Source organism: Delphinapterus leucas, chromosome 8, assembly GCF_059928025.1.
Source record: "Delphinapterus leucas isolate spDelLeu-1000000601 "Yukka" chromosome 8, BTC_Dleu_Yukka2, whole genome shotgun sequence".
Classification (NCBI taxonomy): domain Eukaryota; kingdom Metazoa; phylum Chordata; class Mammalia; order Artiodactyla; family Monodontidae; genus Delphinapterus; species Delphinapterus leucas.
Genome location: NC_143136.1, coordinates 111345873 through 111364786, shown reverse-complemented (window position 1 = coordinate 111364786; position 18914 = coordinate 111345873). Strand labels below are relative to the sequence as shown.

Below are 18914 nucleotides of genomic sequence, written 5' to 3'. Positions count from 1 at the left end.
CCTGGATCATGTGGGCTCTGTTGGCAAGGGATAGGGTGCGAATGGGTATTAGGAGCCTAGGAACTGGTGGACACAAGTGACAGAGAGGAAATGCTCTTCAGTCGTGAGCCGGGGTGGATGGACTAGGAGAGTGAGCCATACTGGGGAAAAAGCATGAGCTGATTGTTTTGGGAAGAGTGAGCATAGTGCCTTAATTGCAATTGATGGTACTTTTGCTTAAATAATTCCATTGTTTAGGTACATTTCACAAAAGCCTAATTGCCACTGCATTTGATAATTTGTCTAATCACAAATGTACTTATTTTTCCATCTGAATTTTGACCCTTTATATATTTAACATAGCAGCAACCCCATTAATAAATAATATCATTTTGCTGCTTCTTTGTGAGTAAAATTCTTTGTAGGACTTAAACTTTGTAGTTTAATAAATGTTCACTTATTTTATATATTTGTCACCCTGAAATGTTCATCTTATTTACTCAATTATTCAACACATATTCACACCTACTGCATGCCAGGAAAAATAGGTAGTTGTGCTGTTAACTTTTGTAAACCAACTTTGGCAGCCTCTCTCTGTGTGAATATTGCAGGTGGACGGCACGCTACAGCTTTAACTGTTGATGGGAAAGTGTTTTCCTGGGGTGAAGGTGACGATGGCAAACTTGGACACTTCAGTAGAATGTAAGAATATTTTCTTCATTACTTGCTAATAAGAAACTGTTACTGTTAATAATAGTGAATGCTTTTTGATAGTTTTTTGTAGAAAATTGAGTAGGATGGGTTATTTATGAAAACGGAACTTAAAAATATATTTAAAAATTGTCTATGAATGTGGTTTGGCTTCACATGTTCTGTTTTAAGGTTTGATAGTTAACAATCTAAAGATGTTGTTTTGACTAAATGTGGCTCAGTGTTGATGTCCTTTTCTTTCTTCTTTAAAAAGGCTGGATTGATTATAGGGAATATTATTTAATCTTGCTTTAGGAACTGTGACAAGCCACGGCTGATAGAGGCCCTGAAAACCAAGCGAATCCGGGATATTGCCTGTGGGAGCTCGCACAGTGCAGCCCTCACGTCCAGTGGTGAACTGTACACCTGGGGCCTCGGAGAGTACGGCCGCTTGGGACATGGGGATAACACAACACAGCTGAAGCCCAAAATGGTGATTATACACATTTTTGTTGCTTGCAGAAAGTTTACCACCTGCTGACTTCCAGAGAAGATAAGCTCCCAGTCTAGGACAGTTCATAAAGACATGACCAGTATTGGCTTTCAGTCTGTGGGGAAAAATCCCCCTTGCTTTCTTAGTGTCTGTGCTTGATTCTGTTTTTAAATTTGTGATTGAGTAGGTGAAAGTCCTTCTTGGTCACAGAGTAATCCAGGTGGCGTGTGGAAGCAGAGATGCACAGACCCTGGCTCTGACTGATGAAGGTGAGTCCTGTCCTGACTCCACGTTGCTGGGGGAGGAACATTGTGAGACACTGGCCTAAAGTATATATTTTTAAACCTAGGTTTGGTATTTTCCTGGGGTGATGGTGACTTTGGAAAATTGGGCCGGGGAGGAAGCGAAGGCTGTAACATTCCCCAGAACATTGAGAGACTAAATGGACAGGGGGTGTGTCAGATCGAGTGCGGAGCACAGTTCTCCCTAGCCCTCACCAAGTCGGGAGTGGTGTGGACGTGGTACGTAAACGCCTGTCATCTGTCAGTGTGTCTGTTTGGGGCCTTTTAGGGAGGGGGAAACCTTTATTTTCTTCCTCGTTCAGGCATCTTTGTTTTTTAATTTATTTTGAGTTAGGATTAATGACAATATTATAAGAAATTTCCCATTATAACTGGGCTGTTTAGAAAAGAACACTGGAGAAATTTTAGCCAAATTTGTCTGTCTTTTTTTTTTTTGTTTATTTATTTTTAACGTTTTTATTGGAGTAGAATTGCTTTACTATGGTGTGTTAGTTTCTGCTTTATAACAAAGTGAATCAGTTATACATATACATATATCACCATATCTCTTCCCTCTTGCGTCTCCCTCCCTCCAACCCTCCCTATCCCACCCTTCTAGCTGGTCACAAAGCACCGAGCTGATCCCCCTGTGTTATGCGACTGCTTCCCACTAGCTATTTTACATTTGGTAGTGTATATATGTCCATGCCACTCTCTCACTTTGTCCCAGCTTACGCTTCCCTGTCCCCATATCCTCAGTTCCATTCTCTAGTAGGTCTGCGTCTTTATTCCCATCTTGCCCCTAGGTTCTTCATGACCATTTTTTTTTTTTTTTTTTTTAGATTCCATATATATGTGTTAGCATACGGTATTTGTCTTTCTCTTTCTGACTTACTTCACTCTGTATGACAGACTCTAGGTCCATCCACCTCACTACAAATAACTCAATTTCGTTTCTTTTTATGGCTGAGTAATATTCCATTGTATATATGTGCCACATCTTCTTTATCCATTAATCTGTCAGTGGACACTTAGGTTGCTTCCATGACCTGGCTATAGTAAATAGAGCTGCAATGAACATTGTGGTACATGTCTCTTTTTGAATTACGGTTTTCTCAGGGTATATGCCCAGTAGTGGGATTGCTGGGTCCTATGGTAGTTCTATTTTTATCTTTTTAAGGAACCTCCATACTGTTCTCCATAGTGGCTGTACCAATTTACATGCCCACCAACAGTGCAAGAGGGTTCCTTTTTCTCCACACCCTCCAGCATTTATTGTTTGTAGGTTTTTTGATGATGGCCATTCTGACCGGTGTGAGATGATATCTCATTGTAGTTTTGATTTGCATTTCTCTAATGATTAGTGATGTTGAGCATTCTTTCATGTGTTTGTTGGCAATCTGTATATCTTCTTTGGAGAAATGTCTGTTTAGGTCTTCTGCCCATTTTTGGATTGGGTTGTTTGTTTTTTTGATATTGAGCGCATGAGCTGCTTGTAAATTTTTGAGATTAATCCTTTGTCAGTTGCTTCATTTGCAAATATTTTCTCCCATTCTGAGGGTTGTCTTTTGGTCTTGTTTATGGTTTCCTTTGCTGTGCAAAAGCTTTGAAGTTTCATTAGGTCCCATTTGTTTATTTTTGTTTTTATTTCCATTTCTCTAGGAGGTGGGTCAAAAAGGATCTTGCTGTGATTTATGCCATAGAGTGTTCTGCCTATGGTTTCCTCTAAGAGTTTGATAGTGTCTGGCCTTACATTTAGATCTTTAATCCATTTTGAGTTTATTTTTGTGTATGGTGTTAGGGAGTGTTCTAATTTCATTCTTTACCTGTAGCTGTCCAGTTTTCCCAGCACCAGTTATTGAAGAGGCTGTCTTTTTTCCATTGTATATTCTTGCCTCCTTTATCAAAGATATGGTGACCATATGTGCGTGGGTTTATCTCTGAGCTTTCTATCCTGTTCCATTGATATGTATTTCTGTTTTTGTGCCGGTACTATACTGTCTTGATTACTGTAGCTTTGTAGTATAGTCTGAAGTCCAGGAGCCTGATTCCTCCAACTCCGTTTTTTGTTCTCAAGATTGCTTTGGCTATTCGGCGTCTTTTGTGTTTCCATACAAATTGTGAAATTTTTTGTTCTGGGTCTGTGAAAAATGCCAGTGGTAGTTTGATAGGGATTGCCTTGAATCTGTAGATTGCTTTGGGTAGTAGAGTCATTTTCACAATGTTGATTCTTCCAATCCAAGAACATGGCATATCTCTCCACCTATTTGTATCATCTTTAATTTCTTTCATCAGTGTCTTATAATTTTCTGCATACAGGTCTTTTGTCTCCTTAGGTAGGTTTATTCCTAGGTATTTTATTCTTTTTGTTGCAGTGGTAAATGGGAGTGTTTTCTTAATTTCACTTTCAAATTTTTCATCATTAGTGTGTAGAAATGCAAGAGATTTCTGCGCATTAATTTTGTATCCTGCTGCTTTACCAAATTCATTGATTAGCTCTAGTAGTTTTCTGGTAGCATCTTTAGGATTCTCTATGTGTAGTATCATGTCATCTGCAAACAGTGACAGCTTTCCATCTTCTTTTCCGATTTGGATTCCTTTTATTTCTTTTTCTTCTCTGATTGCTGTGGCTAAAACTTCCAAAAGTATGTTCAGTAATAGTGGTGAGAATGGGCAACCTTGTCTTGTTCCTGATCTTAGTGGAAATGGTTTCAGTTTTGCCTTTCTTGTTTAGGTGAGGTGTATGTATAGGGTTTCTTCTGCTGCTTTGCCGTGCAAGAAGGCTAGTGATCAAATGCGTGGAAAACAGATTTCTGATTTATTTGATCCCTGAAAAAGTTCATGTTTGTTTCTAGTGAAAGATTATTTTACTAAATCAGAAAGGAATGGAATATCCAGCTGACTATGGCCAGGCAGTGTGATGGCCTAAGCCTGAGTATCATGACCCAAAGGCAGCTGAGGAAGAATTATAGCAGAGAGGTCTTTTAAGAGCCATTTGAGGTTGTGTGCCATGTTTTCAATCTCTTTAGATGAAACCTACCTCAGTAACTTAAATGTAAAACACACATGAAGGATCTTGCTAGCAGAATTAATGAATTAATTTGAATTAATGGTATACTATTTTAGAACAATATGATAACAGTAATTTCAAAGACCTTGGGAATTGTGTATGATGTTATCATTGAGCTGCCTCTAGCGCTGTGACAGTGAGTGTTTTCCTGTGGGGCATTGCCAGCACCATAACCATGTATTAAAAATGCTCGCTCTTGACCTCCTTGCAGGGGGAAGGGGGACTACTTCAGGCTGGGCCACGGCTCTGATGTGCATGTGCGGAAACCGCAGGTGGTGGAAGGGCTGAGAGGGAAGAAAATTGTGCATGTGGCCGTCGGGGCCCTGCACTGCCTGGCGGTCACTGATGCGGGGCAGGTAAGCGAGCCTGTGACAGGTCCTTTTGTCTGTAGTGTAACATGATGAAACGACATGAGTCCCGGTACTGGGGCACCAGGAGGGTGGGCTTTGTCCATTGTGTTCCTGTGTATATCTGCCTAACTGTCAGCATGGGTGAGCGTACCCGGGAAAGAGCTGCTGACTGATGCAGGCTATAAAGCCATGGGGTTTCCCACTCTAATGCCTGATGGGGAGATATATGTACTTCATTTCAGAAATAAAGTTATCTTTGACAAGTGTTACTCGTTCTTCCACCATGAGAGGCCATCCCGTGACAAGCTCATAGATGATATACTTTGACATTGACTTATGACAACAAATCAGCACACTGTACTTTAATCAAATGAATTAAAAATGAATTATACTTTCTAATTCTGTAAAGCCAAGAAGTAAATTCCTTGAAAAGTGAGCATATTTTTTTGATCATTTTTCTTTGCAAAATAAAGGAAAAAATAAGTTACTATATTTAGTTGAAGAGGAGAACTTCCCTGCTTCCTGTAACAGAACAAAATAGATGAATTCATTGGGTTGATATTAAGTAAATACCCATCTGTAGTCATTGGCAAGAATTTTGAAGTAAATTTAGAGCAAATGTTCTGAAATGTTGAAAAATTCCGTTTTTTCCCCCTTAACAGGTATATGCTTGGGGTGACAATGACCACGGCCAGCAGGGCAATGGCACGACCACGGTTAATAGAAAGCCCACACTTGTGCAAGGCTTAGAAGGCCAGAAGATCACGCGAGTGGCTTGCGGGTCTTCGCACAGTGTGGCATGGACAACCGTCGACGTGGCAACACCCTCTGTCCACGAGCCCGTCCTCTTCCAGACCGCAAGAGACCCTTTAGGTGCTTCCTATTTAGGTAACACAGATTTGTGTTTTATTTGAGACCCCTCTGTATGCTATAGCAATGCCGTCGATAGAATGTGTGGTGTCGCTACCAGATTAGGGGTTGTGGCACCGGGCTAACTGCATTCTGAACCACAGCCACAGAATCATCGTGGCGCACTGTGCTGTGATTTATGCTGGAAGGAAAACTTGAGAAGGGAGTGCAAGGCTGATTCCTGTACTGTGGTCAGGTCAGGTCTGGCAGTGCTGTGCACATGTGCAAACAGGGGAGACTTTATAATAACCACCTGACATGTATAGGCACTTGGTATTTTCAATAACTCTGTTTAGGTGTGATCACCATACAGTAAGCCACACACCTTTAAAGTGTAGTTTTCATCAGCTTTGATCTGTGCATGCCTGGGAGAGCATCATCACAGGTGAGGTAATGGATGAGCCCGTGCACCACCCTAGAGTTCCCGTGTGCCCTTCGTAGACCCACCCTGCCTGCACACCACTGACTTGCTTTCTGTCACTATAGATCAGTTTGCCCTTCAGAGTTTTATATAAATTAAGTCATACAGCATGTACTTTTTTCTTAATCTCACTTTTTTCACTCACCATAATTATTTTGAGATTCATCCACATTGCATGTATCAGTATTTCATTCTTTTTTATTGTTGAGTAGCATTTTATTTATGGATATACTGCAGTTGGTTTATTCATTTGCCTGTTGATGGACTTTTGGGTTGTTTCCAAATTTTGGCTATACAGATAAAATTGCTGTGAACCTTTGTGTACAGGTCTTTATATGGACGTACGCTTGCATTTCTCTCTAGGGTGATACCTAGGAGAGGAATTCTTGGTAGATGTAGGTTTATCTTCTTAAGAACTGCAAACTGTTTGCAAAGTGTTTGTTCTAAAGCTCTAGCTCCTCCATATTTGTGTCTGTACCTGGTGCGGTCAGTCTTTCATTTTAGCCATTCTTGTAGATGTGTAGTGGTTATCTCATTGTGGTTTTGCTTTGCTTTTCCCTAATGACTAATGATGTTGAGCATCTTGCTTATTTACCACCCAAATATGTTTTAAGTGTCTATTCAAATCTTTTGCCTGTATTTAAACCTAGGTTGTTTGTTTTCTTATTATTGAGTTTTGAACACTTTTTATGTATTTTGGGTACAAGTCTTTCATCAGATATATGATTTGCACATATTTTCTCCCAATGTAGCTTGTCTCTATATTCTCTTAGGTGAAGTTTAAAGAGCAAAAAATTTCTAATTTTGATGAGTCCAGTTTATCCATTTTTATCTTTTGAATGTTGTATTTAAACAGCCTTTGCCTGACTCAAGATCATAAAGATCATAAAGATTGTTTTCCTGTGTTTTCTTATAAAAGTTCTGTAGTTTTAATTATTTAGGTGTATGCTTGATCTTGAGTTAAATTTCATATATGGTGTGAGGTATGGATTGAAGTAAATTTATTTATTTATTTATATTTGATATATGGATATCCAGTTGTTTCAATTGCATTTGTCAAAAAGAAATATCCTTTCTTGATTGAAAGAATTTGCACTTTGTCAAAAATCAGTTGTTTATGTGTGGATTTATTTCTGGATTCTCAGTTCTGTTTAGTTGATTTATTTTTATATTTTGATGCAAATACCACATTGTCTTGATTACTGTAGCTTTATAAAAGAATGAATTCAAGCTTTGGTAATCCTTTAGCTTTATTCTTTTTCAAGTATGTTTTGGGTATTCTAGACCCTTTGCATTTCCATATAACTTTTATTTTTTTTATTTTTAAAATTTTATTTATTTTTGGCTGAATTGGGTCTTCGTTGCTGCACGTGGGCTTTCTCTAGTTGTGGCGAGGGGGAACTACTCTTCGTTGCAGTGCATGGGCCTCTCATTGCGGTGGCCCCTCCTGCTGCAGGGCATGGGCTCCAGGTGCGCAGGCTTCAGTAGTTGTGGCACGTGGGCTCAGTAGTTGTGGCTCGTGGGCTCTAGAGCACAGGCTTAGTAGCTGTGGTGCATGGGCTTAGTTGCTCCATGGCATGTGGGATCCTCCCGGACCAGGGCTTGAACCTGTGTCCCCTGCATTGGCAGGTGGATTCTTAACCACTGTGCCACCAGGGAAGCCCCTCCATATAACTTTTAGAATCAGCTTGTCAATTTTTATAAAATAGCCTACTTGGAAATTTGATTGCACTGACTATAGATCATTTTGGGACTTGCTTCACAGTATTGAATCTTCCAACCCTTGAATGTAGTATTTCTCTCCATTTGTTTAGATCTTTAACATTTCTCAGCAATAATCTGTAGTTTCAGTGTACAGGTCTTGTATATCTTCTGTCATATTTATCCCTAAATATTTCATATTGTTCATCTGTTGTTAATGGTGTTTTAATAATTTCTTTTGTTCTTTGCTATTATCTAGAAATATTCAAGTTGATCCTTGTTAGTGTGTAGAAATATTCAAGTTGATCCTTGTTAGTGTGTAGAAATACAGTTGATCTTTTTAAGGACATTTGGATTATTTCAGTTTGGGGTTATTAGAAGTAAAACCTGCTATGAATATTCCTATTAAGGTTTTTGAGTCAGTCTTCCATACCTTGAATAAACCCCACCTGGTTTTGCTACTTTTCATTTCTTTGATTTTCTGTTGTTTATCAGTTTTCAGTTTTATTGGTTTCTGTTCTCATCTTTATGCTTGCTTTATGTTTATTTTCTATTCTTTTTCTAGTTTCTTGAGGTGAGAGCTTAGATCACTGATTTGAGACTTTTCCTCTTGTCTATTGTAAACTTTTAGTACTATAAATTTGCCTCTCAGCACTGCTTTAGCTACATCTCTCAAATTTTGATATGTTGTATTTTCATTTTCATTCAGTTATATATATGTATTTTAAGGACATATGAAAAGTAATTTTATTTTTGTTTAACCTTAAACTTGCCAAACTGCTTCATTCTTTGAACAGCATTTATCTTCTGTTTGATACCCAGGCTGCACTCATATTGGAAATTAGTGAAAACCACTTAGTGATTCCACTTTGAAGTTATAACCATACAGCGAGATGTTTTGAATATAAGCCTATCTATATGTTGGATAAACTTTAGGAACTCTTAGTGTCTCTTGTTTTACAGAAATTCTCTCTCTATCCTGATGTACTTTGGTTGATCTAGAAAACTAAAGGCAAAGGGCCAGAAAGCTAACTTCCTTAAATGAGACAAAAGGAAAATTTTTCCAACTGCCACTATAAATAAAAATCTTTCAAATACCAAATCAGTTTTCTCAAATCTTTCAAATACCGAATCAGTTTTCTCAAGCATACAACAAATTCTAATTTGATGGTTTTTTTCTTACTACTTCACTTCAAACAGTGACCTATAAATTTGTTTAAATAATAATCAAGTACCTTTTATGTTTTTTCAGAATGAAAAAAATTAAATGCTGTGTTGAAGATACTACTAAAAATACTTCACCTTTCAAATATGGTCCCTGTGTTGAAAATCTATAGGAATTTTTCCAATTAAATTTCAAATCTTCCCACAACCTCTTTGTTTTTTTAAAAAATATCATCTTGGAAATAATTTGAATGAATGCTCTGCAAATCAAGAATTGATTCACAAGTCCCTATTACCATAATCATCAATTTTAACAAGTCTCCTCAATATGTTTTATATCAGTTTTCTTGATTATAAGATGAATATGGAAACATTTTTAATATAACAGAATATTTAATTATATCAGTTTCCCATGAAAACACAAGTCATTTAATGATGTTCCATTGGTTGGCAGGAGGCTCTTCCACTGAAGACTCCCATGGTTTCCATTCCACCATTTTTCTCACCAGACTTAGTTCATTTTCAGCCTAAAGAATCACCTCTTCTAGTTGGCCACCCTGAAGTTGCTCTTCTAATTTTTTAACATCTGGCTCCACTTTAAACCATACGCAGCTTCTCATTTGTAATCTGTTCTATATACCTTTTATATGGTACATTTTTAAGGATTTGTCCAAGAACATAAAGAATCTTTGTATACAATATTTTTAGCCTCTTGTGTGGACTCTTACATACCCACAGTCCCATAAGGCCAGTGGTCTTCTTCAGCATGCCTGCCATGACAGCCCAGTTTTATGTATTTTAAAAATTTCTTTTCAGCTTTGTTTTTGACCTGTGGATTATTTTTTTTTGTACCTTGTTGTATTCAAGTTGCCAAAAAAAAAAGGTTAAGAACTGTTACCTCTTTGTTCATGATGGATATTGGTTTGTAATTTTCTATTAGTATCTCTCTCTGGTTTCATAGAATGAAGTGGTAAGTGTTCCCTTCTTTTCAGTTTTCCTTTTTATTTTGTGTAGAATTGGTATTCTTTCAGTAGCATTCACCAGTAAAGCCATCTGGTCCTAGAGTTCTTTGTGCAGTTTATGTTTTTTAACCACAAATTTAATTCCTTTAATAGATTCAGGGTTATCTGTTTTTTTTTTCTAGTAAGATTTGTGTCTTTGATGGAAGTTGAACTTATTGGCATAAAGTTGGTCTCAATATTTGCTTATTTTTCTTTTAACATTTGTAGACTGTAGTGATGTCATTATTCATTCCTTATATTGGTAATTGTACCTTCTCTTTCCTAGAGGTTTATCAGTTTTATTAAGTTTTTTCAAAGAACAAGCTTATGGTTTCCTTGATTTTTCTTCATTGTTTTTCTGTTCTCTATTTCACTGATCTCTGCTCTATCTTTATTCTTTTCTTCTAAGAAGCTTAGGATCTTCCTACTTTTCTAATGTGGACATTTACTTTTCTCTCCTTGATTAATTGACTCTGCTATCATTATGACAGATTACCTTCTTTATCCCTTTGCTTTGAAATTCTTGCTTTAAAGTCAAATTTGTCTGATATGAATATAGTGACTTTAGCTTTCTTTTGACCAATGCTATATAGTACTTAAACTATGGTACTCCACATACCACGGCAAACTATGGTATATCTTTTCCATTCTTTTACTTTTAACCTACTAAAAGACACTTCCTTGTACGAAACATATAGTTGTATTTAGCTTTTTAATTTTTTCTCTGACAGTCTCTAATTGGGGTGTTCATTTCACTTACAGTTAATGTGATTATTAATGTATCTGTTTTCAGTCAGTATCCTGCTATTTGTTTTCTGTTAGTCCTAGCTGTTCATTGTTCTTTTTCTTCTCTTTTTTTTGCCTTTCTTTGAATTAATTGTTCTTTATGATTTTATTTTCTTTGAGCTCTAACTTATTATGTTATTTTAGTGATTGCTTTAGGATATATATTATACACCTTTAATTTATCATAGTCTACCTTCAGGTGATTCTACACTTTCATGTATAGTATACGAATTATACAACAGTATACCTCTATTTCTTCCCTCCTAGCCTTTGTGCTGTTGCTGTTATACATTTCTTTGTATGTTGTAAATGTAACAGTTTTTAAAATTAATTTTCTTTGAACATTAGGTTATCTATTTAAATGAATTAAAAAGAAAAGAATATCTCTATATTTACTCATGTAATTACCATTTCTGGTGTTCTTTTTTTTTTTAAACATCTTTATTGGGGTATAATTGCTTTACAATGGTGTGTTAGTTTCTGCTTTATAACAAAGTGAATCAGTGATACATTCTGGTGTTCTTCATTCCTTTGTGGAGATCCATATTTCCATCTGGCACCATTTTCCTTCTGCTTAAAGGACTTACTTTTTTTTTTTTTTTTTTTTTTTGCGGTACGCAGGCCTCTCACTGTTGTGGCCTCTCCTGTTGCGGAGCACAGGCTCCGGACGCGCAGCCTCAGTGGCCATGGCCCACGGGCCCAGCTGCTCCGTGGCATGTGGGATCTTCCCAGACTGGGGCATGAACCCGTGTCCCCTGCATCGGCAGGCGGACTCTCAACCACTGCGCCACCAGGGAAGCCCAAGGACTTACTTTTTTATGTCTTGTAGCTCAGGTCTGGGGTTCCTCCTTTCAGCTTTTTATGTTTGCAGTATATTTTAGCTGGGTATAAAATTTTTGGTTGACATTGTTTTCATTGAGAATTTGCTGTCATTCTTATCTTTGTTCTTCTGTACATAACATCTTTTTTTTTTTAAGGTTTTCAAAATAACATTTATTTCTTAAAAGTTAACATGTGCATGATAGGAAACCAAAGAACACAAGAAGCAAAAAACAAAGTCATCTATCATCACAAGCAGTTTACTATTTGATGTGTCCTTCTAGGTCTCGTTTGTATATTTAAACAACTAAGCATCCATTTTTATGTAATTAAGATCATACAGTTATGTATCATGCTTTTTCACACATCATGAATATTTACCATTTCAAAGTCCCAAAGCTATGAGTATTTTGATAACCAAAAATACACTACACCAACTCAATCTGGAAGGAAAAAAAATGTAATCCTTTCTTGGTGACAAAAACTTCGGAAAAGACAAAAATGGCAACAGGCCTCTAGATAAAGATATTGGCAGAGTTATGATTAAAATACTACATTCCCTTAATGTTCAATTAAAAAATGAGATATAAAGCAACAGAGTACCCAAAGTATAATGCTCTTAAGAGGATTCATTATCTGATCTAAACTATTAAAGTATTAGCAAGGAGGTATGTTTCCACTGAATTACTTAACAATGTATTTCTATAGTACAGCTAAGAGATGCACACACCATCAATGGTTATCATCAAAATATAAAAAGGAACACATCCACATACTGCCCTCCCTTTTATACTTTCTTCTGCCCCTCTGCTGCCAACCTAATGAACAAGTCCTGGTGTACATTTCGCAGATGGTTTAACAATTCCATGTCCAAGATGCTACTTTTTTTACCAGTTATAACAAAGATATTTACAAATTGGTTAATTCACTAGCTCTACTTTTTATCACATACATTGTCACCTCAGGACTCCTAAAAAGCCTAGATGTTGCAAAATAATGAATGAACCTTGTCCATAATAAGCATTGGTACTTTACAAAAATGCACATTTAGACCTATGGTTATAACCTAAAACTGTCTTCTAGATATGGAGATATTAGCTAAGAGCCCTTCCCTTCACCCTTCCTCTTACCCCTCCTCCAGCATATCAGCGACTAAGTACAGGACTATATCTAGCTCCAAGAGGTGGATTAATGTAGACGCTCCCAGAAGACACAGCCCTTCCTAAAAACCAACAAAAGGGCATTTATTAAGGGGTTATTTTACTCCCTCTACTTTTAATATACTTTGGGCATTAGGACTCGCTTATTCTTTAATACACAGCAATATTAACTAAAACACACAAGTAGAACAACGGTTAGACAATCTGAACTTGTCTAAAGACTCATGGGCACAGATCCCTTCTCTGTACTTCCTTCCCTGTCCGCTCCCCGCCTCCCCACTCAGTGAGTCAGCTTACTCTCCAAGACTCAAGTTTAACAATTTCCACTCCCCCAATACAAGCATTCCTATGAATTAACAGGAAAAAAATACTTTAAAGGTGTTACTTTTAACTCTCTGTTTTCAACACATGTTATGCACTTTTACACATCTAGAAAGATTAGATGTTTCAAATACAGATTTAAGTTTGTCCACTATGTATACACGTAGTAGCACTGAAGAAACTGCACACAAAGGCTATAGTCACAAAGTGTCTCCTAAACAGGAACACTCTGGCCTAGAAGTCTAGCTTCCCCATCTCATCTCTATCAACCCAGTGGACAAGAATAATAAGCATCTGTAATGCTTAGAGGGGATTTTAACAATTTTACTTCTTCCAGTTGTTTTCAGAAGTCTTTCCTATGAATTTTAACACAAAGTGTACACAATATATTTATCGGCTATTTTTTTCATACACTGGCAACCTCTTTAACATCTAGGAAGACTAGATGTTGTAAATTTGGACCCTCTGTCCTTTATGTACACTATGTACACAGCCAAGTAAAACAAAACGCAGAGACACACCAGACAATGGTTAGTCTTGGTATAAAGCCCTTTACGCTTTCTTCTCCCTGAACCAGCACAAATAAAATAATGTGTACTGCTCAGAGAGGTGGTTTGATCATTTTGATCACTCCATTTCTAAAAGACAGTATTTCATATGAATTTTAACAAAAGGATATATCTACAAAATATGTTACTTCACTGCCTCTACTTTTAACATACTTTGTTCACTTCTAAACATCTAGAAAGAGTAGATGTTTCAAATAAGGACTTAAGTTTGTCCACTATATACACAGTAGTGTTGAATAAACTACACACATGTAACAATGTTTAGATCTGAAAGTGTCTTCTACATAGGGACATTCTAATCTAGAACACTTCATTTCTCCCAGTACCTCCTTTCTGCCATCCATCCAACATTGGGCAAGTACAGGCACAGGTGTCACTTAGATGTGATTTACAATTTCACTTCCAAAGGCCCTTTTCAGAAGACAGCCTTTCAATGAATTTTAACACAAAGTGTACAAAATGTGTTAGTTTACTAACTCTGCTTTTGTCATACATTGGCAACATCTTTAATATCTAGAGACTAGATATTATAAAATTGGGACCCACTGGTCCAGTATATGCAAAATATATACAGTAAAGTTAAACAAAATGCATGAAACATATAGAGCAATGGATAAGTTGAAATGTTCTAGTACCTGCTAGCAAAACATCTTTTGCAATCTTCCCTCCCACCTCCCTAAACCCAATGAACAAGCACAGAGTATACTGTTCAGAGAGGAGGTTTAACAATTCCATTTCCAAAGACAGTATTTCCCATCAGTTTTTAAAAGCTATTTACAAGAAGCATTAGTCTACTAAAACTACTTTTAAATACATCAAGCACTTCTAAACATCTAGAAAGAATAGATATTTCATATAAGAACTTACTTGTCCACTATGTACACAGCACTGTTAAATAAAATTGCACACATGTAACAATGGTTATAATCTGAGGTATCTTCTAAATATGACCATTTTGGCCTGAACCATTTCCTCCCTCACTTCCTTCTCTCCACCGCCAATCCAGTGGACAAGTACATGCATATGTAATGCTTAGAGGTGGTTGAACAAATTCATATCCAAAAGTCATTTAAAGAAGACAAGCTTTCCTATGAATTTCAATAAAGTATACAAAATGTGCTCATTTTACTACTTTGTCATACACTGGCGACCGCTTTAACATCTAGAGACTAGATGTTGCAAAACCAGGACTCAATTTGTCCATTATATACACTATATACACAGCAAAACAAAATGAACATACAAAAAATGGTTTTGTCTGAAAATGTCCAGATATGAACACACTAGCATATTACCTTTTGCAATTCTTTCCCTCCCTCCTCCAAACCACTGAACAAGTATAGACAATAGTATACTGCTCAGAGAGGTGGTTTAACATTTAACATTCCCAAAGACAGTACTTCCTGTGAATTTTAGCAAAAAGATATTTACAAAGTGATATTTTACTACCTCTACATTTAACATACGTTGGGCACTTCTAAACATCTAGATGGACTAGATGTTTCAAATAAGGACTTAATTTGTCCACTATATACAGAGCAGTGCTGAATGAACTGCACACATGTTACAGTTATAATCTGAAACTGTCTTCAAAATACCAGCATTCTAGCCATTCTAAGACCAACCCCCTTCTCTCTCTCCCCCCTCCACCAACCCAGAGGGCTATCATGCTCAAATTTTCAGAAGACAACCTTTCCTAGAAATTTTAACACAAAATGTATTATTTACTAACTCTGTTTTTGTCATACACTGGCAACCTCTTTAACATCTAGAAAGACTAGATGTTGTAAATTAGGACTCATTTGTCCATTATATACACTATATACACAGCAAAGTGAAACCAAATGCAGTAATATAAAAAAGACAATGGTTAATCTTGCCTCACTATAAACACACTGGCACAGAGCTCTTTGCACTTCCTTCTCCTCCCCCCGACCTTGAACCAGTGCACAAACAAACACAGTGCATACTGCGTACTGTTCAAAAAAGTGGTTTGGCCACCCCTCCCCCCCCAAAGCAACATTTCATACGAATTTTAACAAAATGATATTTACAAAATGTCTTTTTACTACCTCTACTTTGAACATATATCAGGCACTTTAGAAGATCTAGAAAGACTAGATATTTCAAAAAAGTACTTACTGTCAACTACACATACAGTAGTAAGGAGTAAAATGCACACACAAAACAATGGTTCTAATATGCAAATATCTTCTAACTGTGACCAGTCTGGCACAGAATCATCTTTTCTTCCTCCTCAACGTCTTCCATTCCATGTCCTCTAACCCACTGAACAAACGTGGACCTCTGTGGCTCCTGATGTCGCCTCTAGAGGTGGTCAAACAACTCCATTTCGAAAAGTCATTTCCAGAAGACGTTTCTTTTCTACGGTTTTTTTAAAGAAACAAATGGCATTTACAAGACATGTGACTTTAACTCTATCATACATCGGCAACCTCTTCACATCTAGAAGGCCTATATGTAGCGAAAAGTTTTCTTTCGAAAGGTTGGGGGGAAAGTTGAGATCAGCTTTTTCATATTATATACACAGGCCTTCTATAAACGGCCAGTAAATCTTACCAAAGGGTGGCTGGCACTTCCTATTGGCGGCATGTGGTACGTTATTCTACCATTTCTATCTTCCGACGCCGAGGTCTTGGTAGAACGACGACCAACTGCCCGATGACCCGCTAACGTTCCACCCGTCGTCGATCGGGGCTCCGCACACCTTCCGGGCCCGTTCAGGCCTTTGTCCGTCGTTGTCCGGACGAGGTGAGGTCTCGTCCAACTGGGGCAGAGAGGTCACCTCAGGTCTCGGATCCGCACGGGCTCCAAGGCCTAAGGGTGGCTGAGCTGACCTCCACGTAGACCCCCCTTCCCGGGCCCTCGAGGCTCTAACGGCCCTCCGCGGTGTTCCAGTGGCCGCCATTCTTCTCGCCCTGCCACGCCCGACGCCCAAAGGCGCCATGTCCTTGGTGGCCTGCCGGAGGCTTCGCCTAACCCCTGCAGCGTGGGGTCAAGAGACCCGGCGGTGGGCGGGATCTGGGCTCCGAGGGGCCGCCAGCATTAGGTCGCGGAGGTGGGGGTGGGGGAGCAGTTTGTTGCTGCTTCCGGGCTCGGGCACTGCCAGTGGGCGGCTGCGGTGAGGGCTCTGGGGCTCGGCAAGACACAGCCTGAGCCTGTCCCGGGGGCCCCCCAGTTCACCTGTCGACCAGAGGTCGGAGGACCTGGAGGGCCCCGGGCTAGAAGACCGCGATCCGCTTCTCACCGCGCTCTCTGCCGGAACTCTGTACATAACATGTTTTATCTCAGACTACTTTTAGGATTTTCTCTTTATTTCCATGTTTTTTATCTTCATGTGCTTGTGGGTCATTTTGCTTCTTGGATCTTTGGGTTTCTAATTTTGAATAAATTTGGAAATTTTTCAGTTACTATTCTTCACAAAAAATTTCTTTCCTGTACCTTTCTTTCTCCTCTTTGGGAGGTTTACTTCTATGTATATTAGGTCTCTTGAAGTTGTTCCACAGATAAATGACATTGTTCATTTTTTAACTTCCTTTTCTGTGTTTCATTTTGCATAGCTTCTATTGCTATGTCTCCAAATTCACTTGTCTTTTCTTCATTTTCTAATGTGCTGTTAATGTTACCAAACTGTTTAAATCTCAGACATCCTAGCTACCTCTTTCGAAATTTGATTTGGGCATTTTTATATCTTTCATGTCTCTGGTTCTCTTTTGAACATATGGAATAGAGATATAATAAGCGTTTTAACCTGTCTACTGATTGTAATATCTGTGTTAGTTCTGGATTGTTTAGCTCAATTGATTTTTCTTCTTATTTCCGAATTGAGTGGTATTTTCCTGCCTTTCTGCCCACTGGGTAACTTTTAGTTGGATGCCATACAGTGTGAATTTTAACCTGAATGTTGCTGGAGATTTTTGTGTGTGTATAAATCTTCTTGAGCTTAGGTACAGTTAAGTTACTCTCAAACAGTTTGATCTTTTTGGGTCTTGGTTTTGGATTTGTTAAGTGGATTCAGACCTGATATTAGCCTGGGGCTAATTATTTCCCCACCGAGTATTCTACTCAGTGTCTTGTGAATTATGAGGTCTTCCCATTTGGCGGATGGGAGCAGGCACTAGTTAGGCCCTCCATTTTCTCCCAGCCTCTGTGCTGGGTCTCCAGTCCTTTCATGCAGTTCTTTCTTTGGCTTTGGGCAGTGCCCTTTTATGTAGGCACCCATCAGCTTCTGCTGCATCCTTAGCTGGGTGAGTGAGAGCACCAGCACATCTCCAGGGCACTCTCTGGGCAACTTTCTCCTCTCATCCTGTCCTGTGAACTTTGGCCACATTGGACTCCCTGGCTCTGAGCTCTACTTCCGCTGCTCGGAGAGACCACTGAGCTCCACCTGGTTCTCTCCCTCTGCTGAGGCCTGGGAAGTCTCAGGGCAGTGAGCTGGAACATGCGTCCACTAAGACTGTATATGGTGAACATCTTGTCTTCTCACCATTGTTTTGGATTATTTTTTGTTTTACATTTCAATGATAAGTAAATACAGATAGTTATTGTAGTATTTTCAAAGCTTACTTATGTATAGCGTAAATTGTTGTAAGTGTATTTTGCAAAAGTATTTATATCTGTTGGCATTTACAGTGAACCTTTGCTGAAAATAGCTTCTTTAGATAAGTATAGATAATTTTTTTTAAACTCTGAAAGACCGTTAATGAAACTAATATTTAATTTGTGAAATAGCAAAATGCAGATTGCAGTGTGTCTTGGAACTAAACTGAAAGGTCAAATGATAGAAACAGAGCAAACTGTGATCTTAACAATTGAACCCAAATTTTATTTTCCTTTTTCAGGTGTGCCTTCTGATGCTGACTCTTCTGCTACCAGTAATAAAATTAGTGGTGCAAATAATTCTAAACCAAATCGCCCCTCTCTTGCCAAGATTCTCCTGTCATTAGATGGAAATCTGGCGAAACAGCAGGCCTTATCTCATATACTTACAGCACTGCAAATCATGTATGCCAGGTAGGCTCGTTTGCTAACTTTTGAAATCCCACAGCTATGTAAGCTTTGGGTTTTTGTAGTTTTTTGATGGAAAATGTTGTGTGTATTGTTTTTAAATACTGTGAGTTCTGGGTCATACACCCTTTGATGGTGAATGATGGTATCTGTGCTTTCTTTAATGGAGATT

At 38.2% G+C, this 18914-nt stretch overlaps 1 protein-coding gene and 1 pseudogene across 9 annotated transcripts in view; one reads left to right on the top strand and one right to left on the bottom strand.

The window, feature by feature from the left end:
• Window positions 1-18914, top strand: part of HERC2 (HECT and RLD domain containing E3 ubiquitin protein ligase 2) — a 230830-nt gene that overhangs the window by 158255 nt on the left and 53661 nt on the right. For all 9 annotated transcript variants that reach the window (XM_089916960.1, XM_089916956.1, XM_089916954.1 and 6 more), the window contains 7 exons: window positions 591-681; window positions 985-1162; window positions 1350-1431; window positions 1512-1683; window positions 4725-4869; window positions 5526-5751; window positions 18577-18748. In XM_089916960.1, the coding sequence (XP_089773086.1) occupies window positions 591-681; window positions 985-1162; window positions 1350-1431; window positions 1512-1683; window positions 4725-4869; window positions 5526-5751; window positions 18577-18748 (1066 nt within the window). The remainder of the gene's footprint in view (window positions 1-590; window positions 682-984; window positions 1163-1349; window positions 1432-1511; window positions 1684-4724; window positions 4870-5525; window positions 5752-18576; window positions 18749-18914) is intronic.
• LOC149748612 (NADH dehydrogenase [ubiquinone] 1 alpha subcomplex subunit 5 pseudogene) lies at window positions 8448-11764 on the bottom strand (annotated as a pseudogene).